The 25,940-nt window shown below is 48.1% G+C and overlaps 2 protein-coding genes across 3 annotated transcripts; one reads left to right on the forward strand and one right to left on the reverse strand.

Annotated features, from left to right (window-relative positions):
- SNF8 (SNF8 subunit of ESCRT-II) lies at positions 1 to 18,258 on the forward strand. Of its 2 annotated transcripts, none has more exons than XM_043536826.1 (8): positions 1 to 146; positions 1,920 to 1,970; positions 5,410 to 5,548; positions 6,374 to 6,478; positions 7,605 to 7,677; positions 8,825 to 8,966; positions 9,258 to 9,332; positions 17,119 to 18,258. In XM_043536826.1, the coding sequence occupies exons 1-8, from the start codon at positions 93 to 95 to the stop codon at positions 17,143 to 17,145; spliced, it is 666 nt and encodes a 221-aa protein (XP_043392761.1). In that variant the 5' UTR covers positions 1 to 92; the 3' UTR covers positions 17,146 to 18,258. The 2 variants fall into 2 exon arrangements, with proteins under 2 accessions (XP_043392761.1, XP_037742718.1); XM_037886790.2 differs by lacking the exon at positions 17,119 to 18,258 and adding an exon at positions 10,025 to 10,605.
- UBE2Z (ubiquitin conjugating enzyme E2 Z) lies at positions 10,531 to 24,294 on the reverse strand. Its single transcript, XM_037886791.2, has 7 exons — positions 23,804 to 24,294; positions 21,017 to 21,089; positions 19,092 to 19,279; positions 17,222 to 17,333; positions 16,191 to 16,303; positions 15,185 to 15,275; positions 10,531 to 12,887 (listed from the first exon to the last, which is right to left on the reverse strand). The coding sequence occupies exons 1-7, from the start codon at positions 24,142 to 24,144 to the stop codon at positions 12,717 to 12,719; spliced, it is 1,089 nt and encodes a 362-aa protein (XP_037742719.1). The 5' UTR covers positions 24,145 to 24,294; the 3' UTR covers positions 10,531 to 12,716.
- Positions 24,295 to 25,940: the final 1,646 nt, after the last annotated feature.

The raw sequence follows: 25,940 nt of genomic DNA on the forward strand, positions 1-25,940 counted from the left end.
CTGTCGCAGAGCGATGACGTTGCCGCGAGGCAGTTCCGGTTCGGCGGACGCTCGAGCGCGTCCCGGGAGCCGGGCGGTTCCCCGCCGCCGGGATGCACCGGCGCGGGGTGGGAGCGGGCGCCATCGCCAAGAGGAAGCTGGCGGAGGTGAGCGCCGAGACCCCCCCGCTCCCTTCACTGGAGATCCTGGGGGTCGCGCCAGATCCGGGGGCGCCACGGAGTCCCGGGTGTCGGCCCCCCCGCCCCCCCTTCCCTCGCTCGAGGGGGCGCCGCCGAGTCCCGGGTGTCCGGCCCCCCCCCCGCCCCCCCCCCTTCCCTCGCTCGAGGGGGCGCCGCCGAGTCCCGGGGGTCCGGCCCCCCCCCCGCCCCCCCTTCCCTCGCTCGAGGGGGCGCCGCCGAGTCCCGGGGGTCCGGCCCCCCCCCCGCCCCCCCCCCTTCCCTCGCTCGAGGGGGCGCCGCCGCCGAGTCCCGGGGGTCCGGCCCCCCCCCCCCCCGCCCCCCCCCTTCCCTCGCTCGAGGGGGCGCCGCCGCCGAGTCCCGGGGGTCCGGCCCCCCCCCCCCCCCGCCCCCCCCCTTCCCTCGCTCGAGGGGGCGCCGCCGCCGAGTCCCGGGGGTCCGGCCCCCCCCCCCCCCCCCCCCCCCCCCCCCCCCCCCCCCGCCCCCCCCCTTCCCTCGCTCGAGGGGGCGCCGCCGCCGAGTCCCGGGGGTCCGGCCCCCCCCCCCCCGCCCCCCCCTTCCCTCGCTCGAGGGGGCGCCGCCGCCGAGTCCCGGGGGTCCGGCCCCCCCCCCCCCGCCCCCCCCCCTTCCCTCGCTCGAGGGGGCGCCGCCGCCGAGTCCCGGGGGTCCGGCCCCCCCCCCCCGCCCCCCCCCTTCCCTCGCTCGAGGGGCGCCGCCGCCGAGTCCCGGGGGTCCGGCCCCCCCCCCCCTTCCCTCGCTCGAGGGGGCGCCGCCGCCGAGTCCCGGGGGTCCGGCCCCCCCCCCCCGCCCCCCCCCCTTCCCTCGCTCGAGGGGGCGCCGCCGCCGAGTCCCGGGGGTCCGGCCCCCCCCCCCCCGCCCCCCCCCTTCCCTCGCTCGAGGGGGCGCCGCCGCCGAGTCCCGGGGGTCCGGCCCCCCCCCCCGCCCCCCCCCTTCCCTCGCTCGAGGGGGCGCCGCCGCCGAGTCCCGGGGGTCCGGCCCCCCCCCCCGCCCCCCCCCCTGCCCGCGCTCGCGGGGGCGCCGCCGCCGAGTCCCGGGGGTCCGGCCCCCCCCCCCCGCCCCCCCCTTCCCTCGCTCGAGGGGGCGCCGCCGCCGAGTCCCGGGGGTCCGGCCCCCCCCCCCCCCCCCCCGCCCCCCCCCCCCCCCCCCGCCCCCCCCTTCCCTCGCTCGAGGGGGCGCCGCCGCCGAGTCCCGGGGGTCCGGCCCCCCCCCCCGCCCCCCCCTTTCCTCGCTCGAGGGGGCGCCGCCGCCGAGTCCCGGGGGTCCGGCCCCCCCCCCCCGCCCCCCCCTTCCCTCGCTCCATCCTGGAGAGGCTGAGCCCTTTTTCCCTCGAGTAAGCGGGGTCTGAATTTTCCATCTCAGGGTGCGGAGAGTCTGTACCCCCCTACCCTAAATTCAGCTGGGTCTGAGTACCCCTTTTGACAACTTAAAGTCCTCCCTCCTCCCCCAGCAACTTCGAAACGACTGCTTCTTTTCTCCGACGCAACTGGCTGTAGGACACCCCTGTCACTCAAACCAGGAGTAGCTGATCCTCTCCCTTGAGGATGAAGGGTTGGTGGGTGGGGGGCAAGTCTGGGATGGGTTTTCTGGTTTAAAATGCAGACATACTGCAGAAATAATGGTGGCACTGGTGGGGGACCCTGCAGAGGAGAAGTGGTCTCAGCCCATGTGTGACCTCTGAAAAACTTAAATAAAATGATTAGGGGGATTTTTTTTATCTCCTAGGCCAAATACAAGGAGCGAGGGACAGTGCTGGCTGAAGACCAACTGGCACAGGTGAGATGCTGGCTCCAAGTTGAGTGTGAAGGGACCATTGCTGGTATGCGGTGGACTTGAAAGTTGGAAGGAATGTGAGGTTTTGCAACATGCTCAGGAACTGAAGCTGTCCACCTGTATATTATTGTGGCTTGATGCGGTGATGTTGGCGAAAAACAAGAGTACTGCACCTGTTAGTTTTACCTGCTTTTAGGCTGGAAATCTGGAAGTCATGGGTGACTGTGAAGTTTCCTCCCACTTACATTTTAGGGCCCTTCTTCACAACAAGAACTATGCTTAGAACAGCTTTCCTCTTCTGTGTGCACCAGGTAGCCTTCCAGATCTCTGCCTCCACCCCAAAAAACACCTGCCAACAGTCTCTTCAGCTGGCTTTCCACCCCTTATCTTGCCTCCCGTGCAAGGTTGGTAATTTCCTGGGGAAAACTAGTTTAGGGCAGGATGCAAGTAAATACCAGCTTAATCCCACTTTAAACTGGGAAGTGGGGAATTGCCTCAGTGTTCAGCAAGCCCAGAATGAACCTTTTCAAATTTTGGATACATCCATTCAAATGCTCAGTCGATCCACTACACATCAGAGTTGGTCCATTACAGAACACTGCATGACCAAATGGACCTGAACTAGTAGGCAGCAAATCTGCATTCTTCAGCTTGCTGTGGCAGGGTCGGGCCGGATGGACAGGAGAGTAATTTTTTTTTTTGAAGCAAAAAAAAAAAAAAAGGGCAGATATATTAGCCCCAGGTTAAGTAGGTTCCTTTTCCCCAGGTAAGGTAACAGGGAAGGTTCCAGAAGAATCAGGAACCTTCTGGAGACAATTAAGACAGACAGGATGATTAGAACACCTGCAGCCAATCAAGAAACTGCTAGAATCAATTAAGGCAGGCTAATCAGGGCACCTGGGTTTAAAAAAGAGCTCACTTCAGTTTGTGGTGCAAGGAGCTGGGAGCAAGAGGCACTAGGAGCTGAGAGTGAGAATGCGGGCTGTTGGAGGACTGAGGAGTACAAGCATTATCAGACACCAGGAGGAAGGTCCTATGGTGAGGATAAAGAAGGGGTTGGGAGGAGGCCTTGGGGAAGTAGCCCAGGGGTTGTAGCTGTCGCACAGCTGTTCCAGGAGGCACTCTAGACAGCTGCAATCCACAGGGCCCTGGGCTGGAACCCGGAGTAGAGGGCGGGACCGGGTTCCCCCCAAACCTCCCAACTCCTTGTCAGACACAGGAGGAGTTGACCTGGACTGTGGGTTCACGAAAACGGCCAAACTGAGGGCTGCCGTGAAGCTCCAAGGCGAGCAAATCCGCCAATAAGCACAAAACCCACCAAGATAGAGGAGGAACTTTGTCACATTGCTTAATGCCTCAAGCCTAGAACTCTGCACTATTGGCGTTTTCATATAATCGATCGTCTTTGACTTTTGTTGCAGTAATACTGAAATGAGTCATTACATATATAGCTTCCTTGAGGAAAACACTGAACCAAAATGTACACAGACATTCTGATGTTCAGTATTTCAATTACCTATATTATTATTACACCCACTGCAGTTTAACTTCTTATTTGTGCAACCTTAAATTAATCCACGCATCTGCTGTCTTATATAACCACAATTTGAATATGTAATGAAATCTAAGTGTAATATGGCCTACGTTAATGAAAAAGTTTCTAAAATAGAAAATGCCTTAAACTGGGACTGACTAGTTTTTTCGGGGATAATAAAAAAAAAAAAAAAAGATTTTACCTCTTAAAACTGCCTCTGGTAAATGCCAGGCCATCCTACCCTAGTGTGGTCTACTCCATTATTTATGCCTGATTGTTTAAATATATATTTAAACAAACAAAAGGATTCTGACTTCTCATTATGTGTCTTCTGTTATATAGTCCATCTAAGATCCCTATGGTCAATTGTCTTGTTTTTTAAACAGCTCCAGAGGCGATCCTGGAGTTTACAGTCCAGTAAACCTAACTTTACTACCAGGAAAATTGTTTGAAACTGTAGTAAAGAACAGAATTATCAGACATATAGATGAATGTTCGGGAAGAATCAATGTGGCTTTTGCAATCATGCCTCGCCAATCTATTACAACTCTTTAAGGGTATCGTCAAGCCTGTGGACAATGATATTGCAGTGGATATAGTGTACTTGGACTTTTAGAAAGCCTTTGATGAAGTCTCTCACCAAAGGCTCTTAAGCAAAGTAAGGAGTTCTGGGATAAAAGGGAAGGTCCTCTCCTGGATCAGTAACTGGTAAAAACATAGGAAACGAAGGGTAGGAATAAATTATCAGTTTTCACAGTGGAGTGGTAAATAGTGGGAGTCCCCTAAGGATCTGTACTTTGACCAAGGCTGTTCAACATATTCATAAGTGATCTGGAAAAAGGGGTAAACAGTGAGCTAGCAAAGTTTGCAGGCAATACAGAATAGTTAATCCAAAGCTGACTGCAAAGAGTTACAAAGGGATCTCACAAAACTAACTCTCTGGGCAAAAAAATGACAGGTGAAATTCAATATTGATAAATGCAAAGTAATGCACATTGGAAAACATCCCAACTATACATACAAAATGTTGGGGTCTAAATTAGCTGTTACCACTCAAGAAAGAGATCTTGGAGTCATTGTGGATCGTTCTCTGAAGATATTTGCTCAAATGTGCAGTTACAGGTGTAAAAAAAAAAAAAAAAAAAGTTAAGCGTTAGGAAAGGGACAGATAAGGCAGAAAATATCAAATGCCACTATATAAATCCATGGTATATCAACACCTTGAAAACAGCACACAGTTCTGGTTACCCCATCTCAAAAAAGATATTAGAATTGGAAAAAGTATAGAGAAAGGCAACCGAAATGATATGGACAGCTTCCATACAAGGAGATATTAAAAACATTGGGACTGTTCATCTTAGAAAAGAGATGACTAAGGGGGAATACGATCGAGGTCTATAAAATCATGACTGGGCTGTAGAAGGGGAATAGGGAAGTGTTAGTTATCCCTTCACATAACACAAGAACCAGGAGTCTCCCAATTAATAAGCAGATGGTTTAAAACCAACACAAGGAAGCACTTCACACAATCAGCCTGTGGAACTGGGGGATGTTGTGAAGGTCAAAAATATAAACTGGATTCAAAAAAGAATTAAGACTCTATGCTCTGGGTGTTCCTAAACCTCTGACTGCCAGAAGCTGGGAGTGGATGACAGGAGATGCATCACTTGATTATTCCCATTCTGTTCATTCCCTCTGAAGCACCTGGCACTGGCCTTTGATGGAAGACAGGATACTGGGCTAGATAGACCATTGATCGGACCAGTCTGGTTGTTCTTGTGTCTGTGTAGGTTAGCCAGGGACCTTGTCATGTTTTGTACTTCAGTGCCATGCCATGCTTTTTTATATAATGTTATAAAGCAAGCGTTCAGTCATAGATGCTTTCCTCTCTTTACTCATCACTTACAGATGTCTAAGCAACTGGACATGTTTAAGACCAACTTAGAAGAGTTTGCCAGCAAACACAAGCAAGAGATTCGTAAAAATCCCCAGTTTCGGGTCCAGTTCCAGGACATGTGTGCAACCATCGGAGTGGATCCATTGGCATGTAAGGAATATATGCTGGAGAGGTTTAAGGCTGAATGTCGTGATTGAGTTTGGAGACAATTTGTATTGTCTTTTCTCAGTAAATCTCTCATTGAAGTTGATAGGAGCTGTGAGTAAAGATGATGGGATTTGGTTCTTAGGGTCTGAAAACTGATGGGCTGTTTTGCCAGCCTGGGAAGGTAAGCAAGCACCAGGCGTAAGGTATTTCCTTTAGGACAGGGATTCTCAAACTGGGGTCAGGACCCTACTGGGGGTCACGAGGTTTTGACATGCGGGGTTGTGAGCTGTCAGCCTCTACCCCAAACCCTGCTTTGCCTCCAGGATTTATAATGGTGTTATAAATTAAAAAACACTTTTTAATATATTTAAGCACTCAGAGGCTTGCTATATGAAAGGGGTCACCCCAGTACAAAAGTTTGAGAACCACTGCTTTAGGACATGTTTTATTATTTGAATAAAAAAAAAATATGAACAACCCAAAATAAAGCAACTCAGCTGACAAGTGTGACAGTCTCCAGTCTGTCAGCCAGAGGAAAAGAGGACAATCCTTATACATCTTGCCGAGCCTGCGATAGGCAGAACTCCGTAACCCCTTGTGGGCTGCTGCATCACCTTATCGCAGGGCCCAATCCTGCAAACCCTACAGGGGACGGTGCTTGTGACTGAGGGTAGCCCTACTGCCATCAGTAAGGCTCAGAGCCGCCAAGGTATTTAGGAGCCTAAATGCCTTGGAGGATCTGGGCCAAAGTGCTTGCAGGATTAGGCTGTTAAGGAAGAAGAATAGCAGTGATGCTTAATTTGATTTTTCTTCTCCCTTCCTTTGCAGCTGGTAAAGGATTCTGGTCAGAAATGCTGGGAGTTGGCGATTTCTACTATGAGCTGGGTGTTCAGATTGTTGAAGTTTGTCTGGCTCTGAAACACAGAAATGGAGGTGAGGACGCTACACGTTTGCCTCTTGAGCACAGGAGCAAATACTGCCTTCCGCCGGCTGTATGTTACAAGGTGCTTCTGGAAACCGAGCCACGCTTGGTAAGACGCTCAGTACGTGGTGTACTTGAGCGGGTTTCAGAAAGTGCCGAGAAAACAGTTTTGGCTCTGGCTCCGGCTCCGGCTCCGCTCCAGTAAATAGGGGTAGCTTGGTTTTTACAGCGAGGTAGCTAACGCACGCAGCTTTTGTGAAAATCCATTGGAGGCAAGGCTCTGTGGCTTTTTCACCGTGCTGTAGCTAGGTGAGCTGAATTGCGGGTGAGGGGGGATAGCGTTGACATTGCCTAGCCACAATGCAGTAAAAGCTACCTACAGGCAGTCACCAATAGGATTTTATAGTGAAATAGCGAACGTGTGTTATTACAATGTAAACTTCCCACACCTTTTTTAGCAGCAAAGATGTCGCTTAACACTGCCATAGAATATGCTTGGTGAGCCCGTAGCGGTACGTCCGGTTCATAGCAAGGATTGGGGGATTAGTAATTGATCTGATTTTTTTTTCCAACTATACAGAGAGAGAGAGAGAAAGAAAAATGAATTTCTGGCCCACTATTGCTAAAGAAAGAACTTGACAAAACTCTTATTTTAAAGAACTGGCCTCGTATCCTGCAAAGTAAAAGTGATAAGTAAGGGCCTGATTTAGAAATACTTCCGACATCTAGAGTAAGCAACTCATTATGCAAGCATTTATTGTAAGGTAATGTCGTGTGTGACATCTGCTGTTAGTTTGTATTGCAGCCCCCGTTTTGGACCAGAACTCCATGGTGGTAGGTGTTGGACAAACACAGAACAAAAAGACAGTCCCTGCCCCCAAGGACCTTGCAATCCATTTTTAATTAAATGTGCCTGATCCATTAATGGGAGAAAACAGCAACCAACTCCGCAGTACTCTCAATTTGGGAATAGAAATGTTTAGACCTTTAATATCCTACCTAAAGCTGTGAAATCGAATACAGTGAAAAACAGATTAAAGTGACTACGTAAATGAAAGGAACATGTAAGATAATGGCAAATGTGAAAAGGAACCTTTGCTCTGTATTAACATCACCGCCCTCATTTGTTCTCTCTAGGTCTCATAACCCTGGAGGAACTTCATCAGCAAGTGCTAAAGGGAAGAGGGAAGTTTGCCCAGGATGTCAGCCAGTGAGTGTCTGCTTGAGCTGTGTTGTAACCCAGGGGAGCCTGAAAACAGCATGAATAAAAAGTGACAGTTAATCTAGGCAGGCACCTGAAGGTGGTTCTGCTGCTAATATGACCCCAGATAGCTTCATAATTATGAAGCTATCAGTAGTGAGTCCATAATTAAGGTTGCAAGCAATGCCCTATTATAAATGTATATGCCTGCTGGAGGGGCTCCTCTCAAGATTATAGTATACAAAATATTGCTGTGATAGCTTAGATACTCAGTTAATAATCAGAATGTGTGGTAACAGTTGCAAATCATATATTAAGACAAATTACACTAAAGTCTTGCAAGTGAAACAACTCAATCTGTATTGCAATGTAATCAGTCTACTTGCATAGAGGAGAGTTGACAGACTAATTTTTTAAAAAAAATCTTATTTTTGACTTTACATTGAGAGTTACTTAAAAGAACTGCTACGATAGGGAAATCTGTATTTAGTATGTTAAGTGTAACGTCTTATCAAAATTAAATTCATACTTTTGCCACAGATTCACTTGAACAGTGAAAGTAGACTGAGTTTCACTTTCTTTTCTTGCATTAGCAAGCTGTTACTATGTACCTGTCCACCTGCTAGAGAGTATTACTTGAACAAATAACAATTTCTACTGAACTTTCATTATTTCAACTTTCTTCTGCTTGGAGACCTTTCTGTTGATAGGGTTTGCAAAAGATTGTCTTACAGGATCTGAATTTTGGGCCTGAATGGCCCTGAGATTCTTTTGAATATTTTATTTTGGCAACTTAGCGTTGGCATTCACAGGACTTGTAGGATGAGTTCACTCAAACAGTTTAAGTGACCATCTCATGATCCTGTTGGAATCAGAGCACACCTTAAATGGAAGCAAGGCAGGCAATCTTTTTTCGGTTGCTGTTGCCTCTTGATAAGTATGAATGAAAAATTAAACAGATAGCAGATAACTTTTCAGAGGTGCTTAGCATGAGAAGAAATAACTGTAGCCACTTAACGTGCATGGTTGGCCTCTGCCTTTCAGACCTTCACTTGTACAGCTGTTGTCCCTTATTTACATCACTTAGGGTCTGGCCCAAGTGAAGAGCAAAAGCTTTTCTTTTAAAGTCTTATGTTCACTCCCACCGCCTCTTCAGGGACGATCTCATCCGAGCTATCAAGAAGCTGAAAGTTCTGGGCAGTGGCTTTGGGATTATTCCTGTTGGAGGGACATATCTGATCCAGTCTGTACCAGCTGAACTGAACATGGATCACACAGTGGTTCTGCAGCTGGCTGAGGTACTGTGGCAAGAGATTTTTGTATAAGCTACCCCTAAGGGGCCCAGGGTACCCTTGATTCACTTGGGCAGGCTCCATAGATAAGAAATAGATGGTATGAAGAGTTTAAATTCTAATATGAGCGAGAACCTAGGGTCTCAGCTTGTAAAAACGTGAACATGTAGGCAAGTAAACTTACCAAAACATGGACTCTGATATTACGTCCAGCTCATTAGCAGATAGTTAGGAGCTTTAACTGTGCACTGAAATCATTGTCCTACTAAAACTTTTTTTTCCCTTCCCTTATTTCAGAAAAAGGGGTATGTAACTGTCAGCGAGATCAAGTCCAGTTTAAAGTGGGAGATGGAACGTGCCAAGCACGTGCTGGTATGTATGTGGACCTTGTGTGGTATGCTTATTACATGCTGTTTGTAGTAGGATTATGGTTGCATTTACACTACCAGCTCCACCGTAATGGTAGGACAAAGTAAAAACAGTTTAATCCCATCTAGTCTGCAGGACCAAACCAGGGAGAAAGTAAATGAGTTCTTCACCCTGTAAGACTTAATGTAGACAGGATCTGAGGCAGAATCCTCTTAAGGGCAGGTCCATACCTTTCATTGGTGCTGCTATGAACTATGTACATACTTCATTTCTTGCCTTGGGATCTGTGCTGCACCTTCCTTAATTCTGTAAAATTTACACACTAGCTATGGCTTTGTATCCATGGTTCTCGAATACACTTTTTGAACATAATCTTCACTTACTGCAGGGACAGATGGAGATAGCTGTAGTGAAGTCAGTATAGCCACTTGCCCTTTAAATATTTGTAGCGGGTGAGAACACTTCCAGTAATGGAGGTGGTGATCTCACAGATGTCTGAACTACCTGCAGCTAGAGTGGGGCAAAGGAAGCCCTGTCTAGTGCTAACTTGAGTCATGGGACTCTTCCTTCTCCTGCCTGTAGCAGAGCTGGAATGCAGAAGTGGTTCTTGTGTACTTGTATGCCCCGGTTCACTTTTTTTTGGCAGATCCTTGTTTTCTCCATTCAGCTTTTGAGCCCTTGGTCTGTTTTGACAGGAACACCTGCTGAAGGAAGGCATGGCCTGGCTTGACACACAAGCTCCAGGGGAATCTCAGTACTGGCTGCCTGCTCTCTTTACAGAACTTTACTCTCAGGAAATCACTCCAGAGGAAGCAAAGGAGGCACTACCCTGACTGTTAAGAGGAACCACTGAGCTGTGTGCACCTGTACATATTCCCCCTTTGCTGTTGTATTACCTGAAGGAGGACATTTAACTTTAAATAAAGTTGTTTAAAAAAAAATCCCCAGGTTACCCAATTGATCAAAATTATACATGCTTAACTAACTTCAGATTGTACCAACCAAACTACCATCAGTGTGATCTAGAGGTCTGAACATGGAGAGATGCAAAAGTGATTTTACCTCCTTAAAGGGTAAATTTCCACTCTGAGCTTTTATCAGCTGTGGAAACTAACTGTCCCCAGCAGCATCCCTGCTCTGGTGAAGTGTTTTAGGAAATTAAACTCAAGTCCCTTCCCCATGAAAAATACAATAGTCTAGATTCTGCCAAAACAAACTTTATTGCACAAAAAAATCTTATGTACAATTTGTATATAAACAAGGTGTTTTATAGTGACACTTGTGCATATATTTTCAAATCATTAGGTCTAAAATTGTCACTAAACCATGTCTGCCTAGAGCAGTCATTGAGGATTGTCACTTTGAAATGGAAACATTCAGAAACAGCAGGACAGGTAACAACGCTATAAAACTAATGTTCACAGCCACATGCTTAGGTGAATGGTGTCCACAGTAAGGCATTGTGTGTGTGGATGGTAATGCCACATGCACCACATACACATTTCTGAACCAGATCTGCCTTATGAAGGCATTAGAGGCCCAGCTCTAACCCATTTTAAAGTGGAGATACTATTGATTTATGAAACCAGTGAAATTTACAAGGGGATTAAACAGAGGCATCACAGTAGCACAGCTCAGACTTCTCATACCAATATGCCTCATATCAAGGAGTAAACTGCTTTATTTACTTCCAGCTGGTGTGTCCTATGTAAGTTTCCCTTCAGAGAAGATAAGGTTCCATTCTAAACCATACCAATGACAGACCCAAGGTGAGATTTTGTTCTCAATAGAAAGGTTGAGTTGTTAAATGGCAGCTTGAATTCAGGAATCTTTCAACTTCTCAAAGCTCCTTAAGCAGCAGGATGAAATTTACAATAGTTGATATTCTACAGAAACAATCTGTATTGAAAATAATTCACCAACCCATAGGACATTTGAAAACTGCAGTTTGATCTACAAAAAAAGACAATTTCTTTAGAACAAAGTTACCTGACCTGGAGCTTCTTTCCATGCTGCAAGAAGAATCAGAGGATTATAGCAAAGAAATTTTTTTGGGGGGGGGGGAGGTTGGTGCACCATAGTATGTGCTCAACTTTTAATCAGTGCTCTTGTAAAACAAGATTAAGCCCTTCATCTGGGGAAGATTTTACCACCCAGTTTGGTGATGGTAAACTCAATCAGGCCTATATCTGCCTGCTTGACCTGGGTGTGTTTCATCTCCATGCCCCTTACTTTAAATACATCCTTGATGTAATGGCACGCACAGCCAGCAGACACCTGCCCAAGAGGTATGAATTGCTCAAAATGAGACACTGCGGTTAGAACTATCAAAGCGTTAAGAACTAGTTTTACCACTGGCCAAGTTTGGCAAGGGAATATTCTGCTGCTATTGACATTCGCTCCATGAAGATGGCTTCCTGCTTATAAATGTCCCTTATCCTAGCATTTTATTTGTCCTGGATCAAAATATTAGCAGAACAAAAAAACAAACACACAACACTGACTTCAGGGGCTGAAAGCAAACAGCAGTCAAGGAAACAGCACTTCCATTTAGAAGAGCCAAAGATTTAAAAAAAAAAAAAAAAAAAAAAACACAAATACAACACAACAAAATTAGATTGGGGGGAGGGAGTGTTTTTTTTAAAAAAACCCCAGTGATTTTCTCTCCAATGTTTCCAGGGTAAAAGCATCTGCTCTTGATTTATAAGCTTTTACAGCTTGCATCCGTTTCTTCCCCCCCCCTTCATCTTTTCCCTCTTCCACCTAAAGTCCAGTCAGCAAAAGCGACCCAGGGACTGGATGAAGCTTTCAGAAAGAAAGCTAGAGTCCACCCTGTTTATCTTTGGTCTGTCTAGAAGAGATATCAGCAGATAGATGGGCTTATGCAGAGCACCTGTGCCCCACCTCTCCCCAGACAGAAGTTAACCCTAGGCAAGCAGCAAGTGGGCCCCTTAGTATCATGGACTCCACCCAAGTGCTCCTACAGCTCTGGTCCTTGGGAGTTCAGCATGGCCAGAGGGAAGGGCACATACTGGGTATTTAAGAACAGAAAAGCTGTAAAACGGACTCGCATTCTACATCTCATTGTTTTAATCCAATAAAGAAAAAAAAGCCACCCAGTGTAGGTGTTTCCAAAATAACCTGATGCCACATGCTCCAGCTTTCTAGCATAGGAAGTACCTTTTAGAGTAGCCTATCACAAGCTTGTCTTTGTCTACCATGAAGTCCTCTTGTTCGGTATCCACCAGAGCATTAAATGAGACTGAAGATCTCTTCCAGCTCTAGCCACTCTGGGATTGGCTTGGTTCTCAAGTCTGTCAGGGGTAATTCTAGAGTTCGAAGACAGAACCATCCCCACAATTGGGTTTCTCACATAGAGAGAGACCTCTAAGCCTTGGAGCTCCCTTGAGTGTCTGTCTCCGTCTCCGAGGAGCTGCTGTCAGAGTCTATTTCTACATTCTCCTGCTGGTGTTTCTCTTGCACCTTCAGCCGAATCCCTTGCAAACGGATTAATAGGGACTGATAGTCAAAGTGGCCTCGTTTCTCACCAAAAGGATCCTGGGGGTGGGGAGGAGGAAGGAACACAAGATTTAGAGACACACTTGTATGGTGCTAAAGTACATCACACTCTACATGGCATCTATGAAACACACCCACCACAAGGGCAGACAACAGCAACTGAGCAGATAACTGCAGGGCAAGGAGAGACATTTTGGCCAAAGACACTGGTTAAACCTCTTTTTGCCAAGCATGGTAGGGGTTCGTCAGTGTCAATGCAGAGCATAGGGGACCTTGGCTCTTTTAAACACACTGAAAAAAACCAAGCAAAATGAACTTGAGGGAACTCAGTTTACCTTCCGCAGCCAGATGAAGGTTTGAGTGGACACTGGCTGGATTTGAACCAGAGTTTCAAAGAACTGATGGATTGGTCTCAGGCAGGAGAGAGGGACAGTCTCAGTAGGAAAGACTAAGGACTTAGTAACTAACACCTCGTGTAGTGCTATAGAGGCTTTATAAAGAAAGGCAAGTATCACCCCCATTTTACAGATAGTGTAACTGAGGCACACAAGTGACCACACTTGCCTACAGTCACTCGCAGTTGGGCAGTGGCAAACAGGCAAGAGAGATTTAGCTTCTACCCTCACACCCTGATGGGACCACACTGGCAGAGCAATTGGGAGGAAGCTTGCACTGCCCATGCTGTACCTGCTCTGGGATAAATAGGAGGACTTTAGACTCCAAAAACCAAAAAGCCAGCTTCTTTCCCAAACACTACGCTCACATGGGAAAGCTGCTGACGACGACACTGACCTCAACGTTTTGGAATGGCTTCGTTTTCACACCATTCTTTCTTTTATCTCTGGTTCATCTAATGAAGTGGGTCTATGCTACAATTTACAACGGTTGGGGACAGGAACACAGCAGTAAGACCAGCACTGTTTGTACAGCGCCTAGCACAATGGGGTTCTGGTCCAGGACTACGGCTCCTTGCAGCTGCAGCAGTTATGACCACAGAATGTGATCGGTGCCATTCCCAAATAACCCCTCAAGTCATAACCCCCTCTAGTCACTGTACTAAAGATTGCAGCTGATGTGAGTCAGACAGTGTTGCCTGGTGGCACTATTCAGTCCAAACACAGGCGGTCTGCTTTTGTCATGCGTTGCGGGTGCTCTCATTTTATGGATTACAGGGCTGTTTGTTGACAATGAAGGGCATGGGTAGATATTCGGTTATAAAATTAATCACCTCTCTCTTTCATCAATGGTGATATCTTTTAATGGGACAGACAGGACATGGGTGATTAGAGCAGAAGCAGCTTCTATTCATACTGAAATATCTTAGCAATCAGCAGTAAGAAAAAGCAGGGTTTTTTCTGATGAGTGGCTCAGGAGCAGTGCTAGGAAAAGCTCAGTGGCTTGTACTGGGTCCGCGAAATCAATGGAAATTGAAGGCACTTGGCACCTCAAGGGACCGGGCCTCAGCAAAGCACCTTTGATTCCACACTTAGGCTAGTGCAGATAAAAATTACAAGAGCTAGTTCTCAGGACTGGAGAGCAGGAAGAAGCCTCACCCCCCACTTCTCAGGATTGTCTTGCATAATGAGTAACATAGTGATGGGGCCCTTAAGAAGAGACTAGAGGAAATCCTAAAACTCCAGCGATGCATAGCCAGAGCCAGCAGAAAAACACCAGCTAGCTACACCTTTGACCAGGACGTAGGAACTGCCCTACTGGAATCACACTACTGTCCAAACAGTGGTAGTTTCCTATTCTCTTAGCATGGGTCAGAGGATAGACCCGTGGTCCTCAACCTATTTACCGTTGTGGGCCACATATATAGCCCACAATATGTTATGTGGGCCACATCCAACACTACTTGTATGGCCCTGATCCACATGAAGAGGAAATACAAGCACATTTAAGCTGGTGTATCCCCCCCCTAAATTCTGGCTTTCAGAGGAAACTTTCAAATGAAGTACAATTGGCACCAACAGACAGAGAATTAAGCAGACATTTTGTGTTAGAGGAAAAACAGTACCTAATAGGAATTTCTCATAGCCTTATTTCATGGCTGATGTGAAATCAAAGCACATGAAGGGTAGAATTTCTTAAATTCCCTCCAGATAAGGAACTCCCATTCTCCTCCCTCCTAAATTAGCCATGTCAAGAGGCAAGCTGATGGCTACCGTGGCTGAAGGAGGTAGCCAAGACAAAAATAATCTCAGCAAGCAGACATCACTTTTCACCACATAGGTTGTAAGAAATGAAAGTGTTGATGTGCCAGCTAACAGGGCATTAAACTGCACCCTTCTAATTAAGTCGTAGCATGGAAAGGAGGGTTGCCAGCAGCTTACCTGCATTGTCTGTCCTTGGAGGTGAAGCCTCTCTTTGCATGCACCCTCGTAGAAGTCAAAGTATTCCATGAAAGACTTCTCCATAACACCCCTGGAATGCCACAAAAGAGCACATGGTCAAATGCAGGCTGAGCGAGCATTTAAGCGATGGTCTCAACACCTCGTGGCCACGTGAGACTCCATTCAGTTAAAAGAAAAGGAGTACTTGTGGCACCTTAGAGACTAACCAATTTATTTGAGCATAAACTTTCGTGAGCTACAGCTCACTTCATCGGAAGCTTATGCTCAAATAAATTGGTTAGTCTCTAAGGTGCCACAAGTACCCCTTTTCTTTTTGCGAATACAGACTAACACGGCTGCTACTCTGAAACCATTCAGTTAAGCAAACGTGTCATTCATCTAATCCACAACACTCTGTGTATGCCTTAAAAATGTACGAGGACGATCCAAGCATTCAAAAAATCTGCCCTGGCAACTGAGGCAATCATCCCGCTGCTCAGCAGAACCTCAGACACATGGGGTTTGCATTAACTTGTGTCACTGCCCTGATTGAATTACACCACACCAGGAACAAGAGTATGCAGGAGGAGGTGGTCGTCATATAGCAATTGGATGTATCGTGAGACAAAGCAGGGCAGGGAACAAGTACAGGTGCTGTATAAATATTATACTCAGTACACATCAGGAACAATTAGCCATCCACCCGTGCAAGCAAGACAGGGACACGTCATCCCCCTTTACAATATGGGAATGGGAACAGAGGGTTTAGCAGTGCCCACCGTGACACAGCTAGGACTGGAACTCAGGAGTTCGGAAACACCAAGATAAGAGTTCCTGGCACCCAGATCAACGTATGACACTGCCCCTTCGACAAGATCCAGCCCCTGACAGCGACTTAGCAAGCGAACATGAAGCATACAGAAGCGCCCAGTTAAAGCGGACCCTGACTGTTCAGAGCGAGATGGGGCCACGTTTGTGCATTCACTTCTCTATCCCCATTACCTACCGTAAAGGCTCAGGACAGGGACACTTTCCTTCCAGCATGTCGCACACGGCTACTCGGATAGTCTCATGCCGAATGCACTCGTTATAGTTCTTACTATCCCCAGGGTGCCTCTCCTGTAAATGTAAATTGCTCCACTGAGTCCGTGTGGTAAACAAGTATTATCCCTTCCCTTCGGGCCATAAGGATTTCACACTCTGCAGCGAACTCTCCTCAGATCTGCCTGCTCAAAGTACAGTGATCTAGTTTATCCTGAAAAGCTGGTAAGAGATTCCACATGTTCCCAGAGCCCAGGATTCGGGTAGCTGAGGAGATGGATCAACTCAAGCCAGCACAATAGTCTCTCTCCCCTTCTCTCTTAGGGACCGTAGGCCAGGATAACCTGAGCAGTTTGGGTCATGTAGGACACAATACATCCCAGGGAAGCCATTTACTTTCAGCACAGATTGGCAGAACAAGAAAAAGCCCCTGCAGATATAATCAGTTTTCTGTCTGTTTCCAGTTAATTCCACTACCTTACTTATAATGTAAATTAAAATGGGATCTATGGCAGGAAGGCTAAACACTTTCTAAACCCATGCTGTCTGTATAAGCCAGGTGACCATTAGTACCAACAGGATATTCCACCATAAAAGTCTCAAAAGGAATTACAAGTATTTGAGCTCTTCTGCAAGTCAGGTAGTATCATGTGGGGTAAATTGGGGCTTGGCACAGTTAACAGACTTACTCAAGGTCACAGCAACTCAGCAACAAAGAATGAAACAGAAAGCAGGAATCTCCCAGTTCTCTTACTACTAGACAACACTCCCTTCAGCTAAAAATAGCTCTCCTTTCCAGAGGTGTTTGCAGGACACCCATCACTGGTATCTGGAGAGATGAACACCAAAGACTTGAATAGCCTCAGGATGACTGACTGAATTCCCTTTTGCAGAGAGACACAGTTGGAGAGCGTGTGTGAGAGTGTGTGACGACGACGACACGGGAGTCAAGTCATTTCAGAACTGGAGTAAACCATGCTGAATCAGAAGTATTACCTGCTCAAAGCCAGGTTCGTTGTGATAGGGGTTCTCAGTCATCAGAGACTGTATGGAGATGAGGACTGAAGAGATACTCTGTGCTGGGCTCCAAGCAGGACCAGTCCAAGTGCTGAAACATCATAAACACAGGAACCGTATTTAAACACAAGCCCTAGAATAGGACTCAGTGACCTCCCCTTTCACCGTTACCATTCTCAAAGATCAACAAACCCCAGTTTAGGAAATCAGAAAAAGCTAAGAGGGGACTACCCAGAAGGGGAAGTGGACAAGAAAAACAGGGAGCCCCCAATGATCTGCAGTGTTCAGAAGCTTTTATGGGTGAAGTTAGTGTTTCTTTTCACCCAGTTGTGAACACTAATCTGGATAAGTAAGATTTTTGTAAATTTCACTTTACTGCCAGCATTGAAGTGCCTGGCAGACTGGAAAAGAGTAGCACGCCCGGGGAAAACTGCCCAACATCAGGGTTAATATTGAAAAATGTTCTGCTTGAATAATAATACCTAGTTCTTATATAGCACTTTCCATCTCAAAGCACTTTACAGCAGAGGTCAGTATCATTATCCTCATTTTATAGATGGGGAAAACTGAGGTGCAGTGACTTGCCCATGGTTATCCAGGAGATCAGTGGCAGAAGCAGGATTAGAATTCAGGTCTGAATCCTAGTCCAGTCGTCTTATGCATTAGGCAACACTGCCTCGTTTAGTAGCAAAGATCTACTGGTCCCTATGCCACATGCAGGGGTGCGCACACCTTTATGCAGAGGGACATTGCTAGACAAAACAACAACTCTGCATTGGCCGCCCTTTGCTACAGATCCTTTCCCCCCCTGGAATGGCAGCATTTCAAAAGAGGGATGCACCTGGCACATGAGATGCTTTCTAAACCCTTTCATTTTACTGCTCCTTTTCCCTCCACCTCCCCCGCGCCTTTCAGTTTGATGCACATCCCAAGAGCTTGAGGTGGTCTGCCCAACCAAGTGCCTCCCGTTTCAAACCCCCTCCCTTCACATCAATAAACAGTCTTCCTTCCTTAAACCATTGTTCTGTGTTTGCTCTAATTTAGGACCCAACCCTGTGAGACGACAAGCCTCTGCCACTTGCACTGGCTTCACGCTGAGCTGCCCTGTGCCCAGTGGCACTCAAGATCCAGCCCTGGCATTGTTAACATGTCAGGGAAGGGATGATGTGTTTGCAGGATTGGGACCATCCATGCATGTTCTTTAAGCACAGTAGTCCGAATTGAAGCTAATGGGGACTGCTCCCAGTGCTTAAAATTAAGCATCTGCAGAATTGGAGCCGAAGTTTGTAAAACCGCTGTTTGAATAGGCAGTGCTCTAGTGGGGACTTAAAATAATTATCCTACTCATGGTTTTGCGCCAAGCACAAGCGGAAGCAGAGAAGCAGTTAAACAGCTTTCCAGGGAGTTCTTAGTGGCTCTTTTTTTTTTTTTTAATTTCTTTTTTAAAAACCACACACACACGGGAAATTAAAACCACCAAAAAAAAAAAAACCCCTACATTCAAACAACAATCAGGGTCGGCCTTCAAACCGCAAAAGCAGAAGAAATGCAAAGTTCAGGCCCAAACTCTATGGGGGGAGATGGGAGGAGTGCTGTGTTACTTAGGCACAATGGAGTGAGAGAACAGAATTCAGTCCTGCTTTAGGTTCAAAGAAAGTCAGACTCGCATTTTTGCTAAATTTTGGCAGCTTTAAGGCCTCCATCGTGCAAGCAACTCCATAGAGGGTCTGTGCAGGCAGATGTCACTGCAGGATCAGGACCTAAATATGCAAAGAGGGTCACATACAGCAGAGAACTGCCTACAGCAAACTCCTGGCTTCCCCCTGAAACAGCTGAAGTCTCCTCTTACCCTAGAATACTCAGGCAGACTTTCCCATTGCGGTAGAAGTTGGGGTTAAACCTCACTGTGTTATTCCCTGTTGTCATCAGTTTGACCCTTGGTGGGTGGATGGGATAATCTGGAGGACAGCGAAACAGGAACAAGAAGAAACCCCCTTCATAAGGCGTGTCAAATGGGCCTGTGATCAATGCATGAATCTGCAAAACAAAAGCCCATCTTGCGCACCACTTCAAAATTGCGCAGCACTGTGAAATTTTCAACAAAACCAAACAAGTGCAAGAAATCGCGATACAGAGCTCACGACCAGGCCTCTCCCACAAGCACGTCATACACAGTCCACTCTTTCCCCTCCCTGCCAGACTCACTTATACCCCGAGCCACTGCCACACATTTCTCTGCCACACCTGGGCGCGATGCATGCCCCCCGTAGCCGTATTTACACGCCTCACACACTTGCACATGCATCCGCTCCATGTCTGCGCAGCCAAACGCAGAGTAAACAGTACTTCATCGGAAGAGCTCAACATTTCAAAAGTTGAAAGATTTAAAAACAAAAAACACAATTAACAAGAAAAAATATTCACTGCCTATTTCCATCCCCAACCTTTATTTTCCAACTTCTGAATTTCCACCAGCAAGAGGATTTTTCTTAGTTTGAAGATACTGCACTGATTTGTACTTAAACGGATCACTAACCTTCCTCAGCCAGGACCTATGGTTAGGAGCATTCTCTCCTCACTGTAAAGTTACCTCTGAAGATCCTGATCACATGCAGGTGAAATTACTCCCCTCAGGCTACTAGCTGAGCAAGGTTATTTCCTTCTGTGCTATTTCAAATGTGCTCACTTGATCAATTTTAAATGCTTCTTAGCTCCTCATGATTTGCAAGATGCCGCCAAGACTAAGACGCTTTAAGACATGGTCAATGATCTAATGCATTGTTGGAAAACGTGTGTGTATTTTCAGCTTCCAGCATCAAGTTGGACCAAAGTTATGATTAAAATACTGAGTATACACTCAGAATACGGAGTATTCTTGTATATAGGAATTCTCTCCAAGAACTATTCCCTTGCAATATCTTAAAACCCAAAGGCCTCACTTCAGCCAAGGGTTAGTGCTGGTGGTACCTGGAAGTGGAAAGATTGTTGGAGAGGTGGGAAAAGCTTGCAGCAACAGGAAAAGAGGTGGCAACTTCTCCTCCACCACTAGCCTCACAGGAAACCAGTGCAGCCCAAAGAGTGGATATGGCATGGAGGCTGGAAGATGCACTGCATAAAATGCATCCTTTCAGCAGCCAGCGTCTGCAAGCTTACTAGGGTATCCTGACCGCAGTGTGACACTTAGCAGAAACGACATGGACAGGCATCTCCCAAGAACACCTCCACTGGGGCACAAGGATGCAGGCTAGCACAGGGAGTGCAAGTGACACCTCTCTGCATAAGCTTGGGTCTGAATCATGGCCTAATCTGAAGTTTCTGCACCCAATGCACAGATGCCTCCTGACTACCACATTTACCACCCCCAGTCTCTGATGGAAGCTTCCCATAGCCCAATGGTGCTCACAGCGGAGTCAGCTGTTCCTCAACATTCCCACTGATCGTTTTCAAGCATTGGCAGGATAGGTGCTTTACCGAGTCATATGGCCATGGCGGCTCTACTGGATTGATCTGCAGAGCCACAGTTTATCACTTCACAAAGTCAGCGTCCTTGAAAGCCCTCCTCCAGTTTTAAAACACAGCCCCGTCTCACTGTCCCCAGGAAAATTTAAGCTGCTATATTCTTTTACAACCTTTTGAGGATGATCTATGGGACTCTTCCCTACCCCTCTGCCCAAAATGGTATGGGCAAGCCTTATATGGATTAACTCTTCAAGTTGCCAGCAAAAGAAGATACACAGAAGGAGAAAGTTGGATCAGTTCTGGATATTCACTTACCTTAGTCATATCATGAGGATCAGGCACAACAAACATTCCAGGGGGTGGTTCCTTATAAATGGACATGATATCCCTGAACAAAGAAAACAGGAATTAGCCATTATCTCCCTCGGGGTCCAGACCAATCCAAAGAACAGAACAGAGTATGAGAGAGAGTGAGAGACAGACAAAATAAACCTGTTACTGAAAGCACTTGTTTTTTTTATTTTGTTGCTGCTTCATTGTTTTCTGGCTAAGCTGTTCCTGCTTATCCAGAAGAAGAGCTGTAGGAGAGAAGGAGTGCACACGCTCTCAAAATACATAACAAGAGACATGGCATCAGATATGACTCATTGTGAGTTGGGGGACATACAGCAGCATTCTACCTCTAACAGCGAGAGTGCTCCTCCCAGTGTCGACCTGAGTTGCACACAGCCACAAAAGGATTTTAAAAAAGTCTTCCTGTTTGTAAAGAAAACTGAGCTGAGCTAAAGTTTCAGCAGTATGACTAAGCAGATGAAACTTCTGAAGTGACAGGAGAACCTCAACTTCTTACCAAGTTAGTGCTTTCATCCATTTGGACTGGAAGCATAATTTGTACCATCTTATGGTGAAGTTCTAGGAGTTTGCATATCCTTGTTCTACTGCTGGTTACTAATCATTTGGCAAGCAGTAATGTTTGTGAGGAGGGAAGAGGAAGAATCTATTGAAATAATGCCAATATTTATAACAACGTAACAACATATTGTTTTAAAGTTTATCAACATGCCAGACCTAATGTGAGCAATCCTTTTACAGGCAGCCTCTAATACTGCAGTTAGACAGGAAACAGCTGAATTGTTCAGTTAGCACCACTCAGGCAAATGAAAGAATAGGGTTATGGGTGGGCCAATAACACCTTATAAAATTCAATCTAGGAACACAAAAAAAGACAGCTATTCCCCTACTGATCTAATACAAAACTACTAATTTGCAGATGCACAGAGACACTTGGTTTCAGATCACTCATTGGCAGACAGCTGGCACAACAGATTAAATTTTAAGATTAAGTAGAGGCAGTTTTGGTCAGGTGAGGCATCATCTTATATTGAATGCACAGGACAGAATCAGGAGATCAGAACGCTACTCTTGTCTCTGACACAACTTCATTGTTAACCTCGGGGAAGTCACTTTGCCTCTCTTGTATGCACCTGTAAAAATGCAGTTGTGAGGCTGAATTCAATGTATGGGCTTTGAGATCCTTGCATGGATGGGGCAAAATATGACTTCATACAACTCAACAGAGCATACATTTTCTTAGCCACTGGTAGCAGCAAGAATGGTTTAACCAGGTGGGGGCAGAGGGAGGAAGTTTTGTTAATCCCCTCTTTAAAATGATAAACGTGATCACCGAAATAGACTACGGCAGTTTTAGCAAGAAGCTGCTGACCCATATGAATTGCCAAATTTCAGTGGTGGATAATTGATTCTGTCTAGTACATTTCCCTGGACATTTCATGTGGACATGGGATGCTTCATCTCCTGTGCTGTACTGCATTGCTGCACGTGGAGAACAGCTATCACATTCCACCCGAGACGTGGATACATGATCTTACATTTATATACCCTGCAAATCACTGTGGGATCCGTCTGGATGAAAAGTGCTTTATAAATACAATGCGGCATTAGCACGCTGGGTCTCGAGCAGCAGCAGTGAGCTGAAACTAGACTGTGTCAACAAAGCCAGAGGGAATCTAAAGCATTTTGATGCACAGAACGTTCTCCTAACCCTGGGGAAGCCTACTAAAACCTAGAGAGATGCAGATACCTCTGGGGACAAGACCAAAGGGGTGATGAGTGAATCACAGAATATCAGGGTTGGAAGGGACCTCAGGTGATCATCTAGTCCAAGCCCCTGCTCAAAGCAGGGCCAATCCCCAATTTTTGCCCCCTATCCCTAAATGCCCCTCTCAAGGATTGAACTCACAACCCTGGGTTTAGCAATGTTCAAACCACTGAGCTATTCCTCCCCTCCCCCCCCCCCCCCCCCCCCCGTGTGTGGTAGGCTCACAGTCCCTTGTGGAAAGCTGTAATTGCCAGTGCATAAAGAAATGCGTCCACTTCCCTAGGATATATAGGTGTCTCCATAGGTGGCCTCAGGCCACAGAGAACAACATGGAAGAGTTCGTCCTGTCCCTAGCACAGAGGCTGATGACATCCATGGGGTAGAGGCTATCCAAGTGGTTATGGCCCACAGGCAGATGGGACAGTGGGTGTTGGTAATGCCAGTCCCCAAACCCTAGGCTCAGAGGGCAAGACGCTGGAAAATATCAAGATGGGACGGGGAAAGATTCGTACTCCTTTCAGAGAGAGGGGGAAGGCCCCAAGCACGGACAACCGGCTCTTTGCGGGGGAGGGGCCGGGAGAGAAATCCAGAAGAGAGCAAGGATCGATCACCATGACGGGGCATTTACTCAGCGGTGATTTCGCCTGGGAAGTCCCTGGCTACCCCAGCACCGCGGCGCGGCAGGAAGAGAAAGGACTGCGGCGCTGGGGGGGGGGTCGCCGGGTCCCGAGCAGGCAGGCGGGGTACTGGCTGGGCCCGGAGCTCCCAGGAAAAGACACTGGAGCCCCACGGGGGATGCCCCAGCACCGGCTGGCCCGGATCAGGCAGAACCGGGTGGGGGGAGGGGGGCCCCGGGTTTGGGGCGCGCGCTATCCCGGGGGAGGGGCCCACGGGAGGCGGGGTTTGTTGTTAGAGATCCCCCCCCCACACACCCCCCGGGGCGGGGGTCCCCGGCCCGATGCGCAGCAGGCCAGCCCGCTCACCGTTTGATCCGCAGCAGGCAGGCCGGGCTCGGCCTCTCGCTGTCCCAGTCGCCGCTCACCGTGGGGTCCCAGAAGGCGGAGTGAGTGAGCAGCGCGGCCCCGGCCGCGGCGGCGGCGGCGGCCGCGGGCAGCCCGGCGAGGGGGGCCCCGCCGCTCCCGGGGGGGGCTCCGGCCCCCGCGGGGGGCGCCCCGAACCCGGCCGCCGCCCACAGCTCGGCCGGGATGAACACGCCGGGGCTGCCCGCTCCGCCGCCCCCGGGCCCCGCCGGGACCCCGCCGCTCGTGGCGGCCGCCAGCACCGCCGCCGCGGCCGCCTCCTCCGCTGCCGGACTCTCCGCCATTCTCCGCGGCCCGTGCCCCGTCTGGGAGAGCGCAGCTTCCGGGACTCCACACCAGCGAGTCCGCCGGCCAGAGCGGCCCTCACCCGGCTCCTCCACCGCCGAATCCGGGCCAGAGCGTCCACCCACCCCGCCCTGCCGCCGCCGCGAGCACGCCGCTCAGCACCATAGAGTCGCCTCCGGGCTGCAGAGTGTCGCTCCCGAGCTGGCCACCCAGGAGACGCCTTTCACTAGAGCGTCCCCCACCCTCAACCAACGAGTTGCGGACTATAGAGTCTTCTCTGGGAGTAGAGTGTCAATCCAATCAACGAGACGCCCAGCAGCGAGGAGGAGGAGGAGGAGTGCCCTGCTTTTCATGCCCAGGAGGAAGTGGGCGTGGCCTGGTGGTGCAAGAATTTGCAGGGGCAAAAAGAAAAGGAGTACTTGTGGCACCTTAGAGATTAACCAATTTATTTGAGCATGAGCTTTCGTGAGCTACAGCTCACTTCATCGGATGCATACTGTGGAAACTGCAGAAGACATTATATACACAGAGACCATGAAACAATACCTCCTCCCACCCCACTCTCCTGCTGGTAATAGCTTATCTCAAGTGATCATCAAGTTGGGCCATTTCCAGCACAAATCCAGGTTTTCTCACCCTCCGCCCCCCCTCCCCCCAAACTCACTCTCCTGCTGGTAATAGCCCATCCAAAATGACCACTCTCTTCACAATGTGTATGATAATCAAGGTGGGCCATTTCCTGCAGAAATCCAGGTTCTCTCACCCCCCTCCAAAAACCACACACACAAACTCACTCTCCTGCTGGTAATAGCCTATCCAAAGTGACCACTCTCCTTACAACGTGCATGAAAATCAAGGTGGGCCATTTCCAGCACAAATGCAGGGGCAGGGCTCTGTGCAGCTAGGCTGGTGCCAGGGTGTCATGACAGCATTGTCCTCGGCCTGTGCTTTTGGTGGAAGGTGATGCTGTATCAGTGTGACGGCATTCATGATGTCATCACATGGCATCACAGCCTGAATGCATGAAATGCAGGTAGAACCGGGTGGGTCCCAGGATATTAGAGAGGGCAGAAGAGATCTCTGCCAGGGAAAGTCAAATGTAATAAGTAATTTCAAATTCAGTGAGTGAGTCACAAAGGCCAGGGAAGGCCAAAGTGCAGTCTGCAGTGACTCATTTCTCTGCTAGAAAGGAGCAACACAGAGAGAGTACACCTCCCAGCAATCCATGCTTTAACATACCCGAAAGCAATGTGTGGCCTTTTATTTACAATTAGACCAACAGGGAGGGGTGGGGAGGAGGGGAGGGCGACTTGGCACCTTAAATAAGAGAAGTGCGTAGAAAATAAACAGGTTTAGAAACATCTGTACAAATATCTCTTGCGGAGGAGAGGAGAGGGGAAGGGAGCTCCATCCCCTCACCCTCACAATACACCCTCACCATAGAAAAAGGCTCCCAATCAGGAGTTGTGAGTCACAATTTGGAAGATGGGATTAGGCCAGGGGTTCTCAAACTGGGGGTCAGGACCCCTCAGGGGGTCGCAAGGTTATTACATGAGGGGTCGCGAGCTGTCAGCCTCCACCCCAAACCCCGCTTTGCCTCCAGCATTTATAATGGTGTTAAATATATTAAAAAGTGTTTTTAATTTATAAGGGGGGGTCACACTCAGAGGCTTGCTATGTGAAAGGGGTCACCAGTACAAAAGTTTGAGAACCCCTGGATTAGGAAGACTCACCTCTCCTTGGGTCTCTGCCGGTGTAGATCAGGGGGTCATTGTGCACCCCCTGCTCTGGGGTG

This window comes from Chelonia mydas, chromosome 27 (genome assembly GCF_015237465.2).
Source record: "Chelonia mydas isolate rCheMyd1 chromosome 27, rCheMyd1.pri.v2, whole genome shotgun sequence".
Lineage (NCBI taxonomy): Eukaryota > Metazoa > Chordata > Testudines > Cheloniidae > Chelonia > Chelonia mydas.

Bases quoted from the DNA above. Each gene is read 5' to 3' on its own strand.
- SNF8 (XM_037886790.2), top strand. From the start codon at position 93: ATGCACCGGCGCGGGGTGGGAGCGGGCGCCATCGCCAAGAGGAAGCTG. The intron at 1,971-5,409 runs GTGAGATGCTGG...CATCACTTACAG, and splicing joins CTGAAGACCAACTGGCACAG to ATGTCTAAGCAACTGGACAT. The intron at 5,549-6,373 runs GTAAGGAATATA...CTTCCTTTGCAG, and splicing joins CGGAGTGGATCCATTGGCAT to CTGGTAAAGGATTCTGGTCA.
- UBE2Z (XM_037886791.2), bottom strand. From the start codon at position 24,144: ATGGCGGAGAGTCCGGCAGCGGAGGAGGCGGCCGCGGCGGCGGTGCTG. The intron at 17,334-19,091 runs GTAAGAGGAGAC...ATGATGTTTCAG, and splicing joins GTCTGCCTGAGTATTCTAGG to CACTTGGACTGGTCCTGCTT. The intron at 16,304-17,221 runs GTAATACTTCTG...TTACATTTACAG, and splicing joins ACGAACCTGGCTTTGAGCAG to GAGAGGCACCCTGGGGATAG.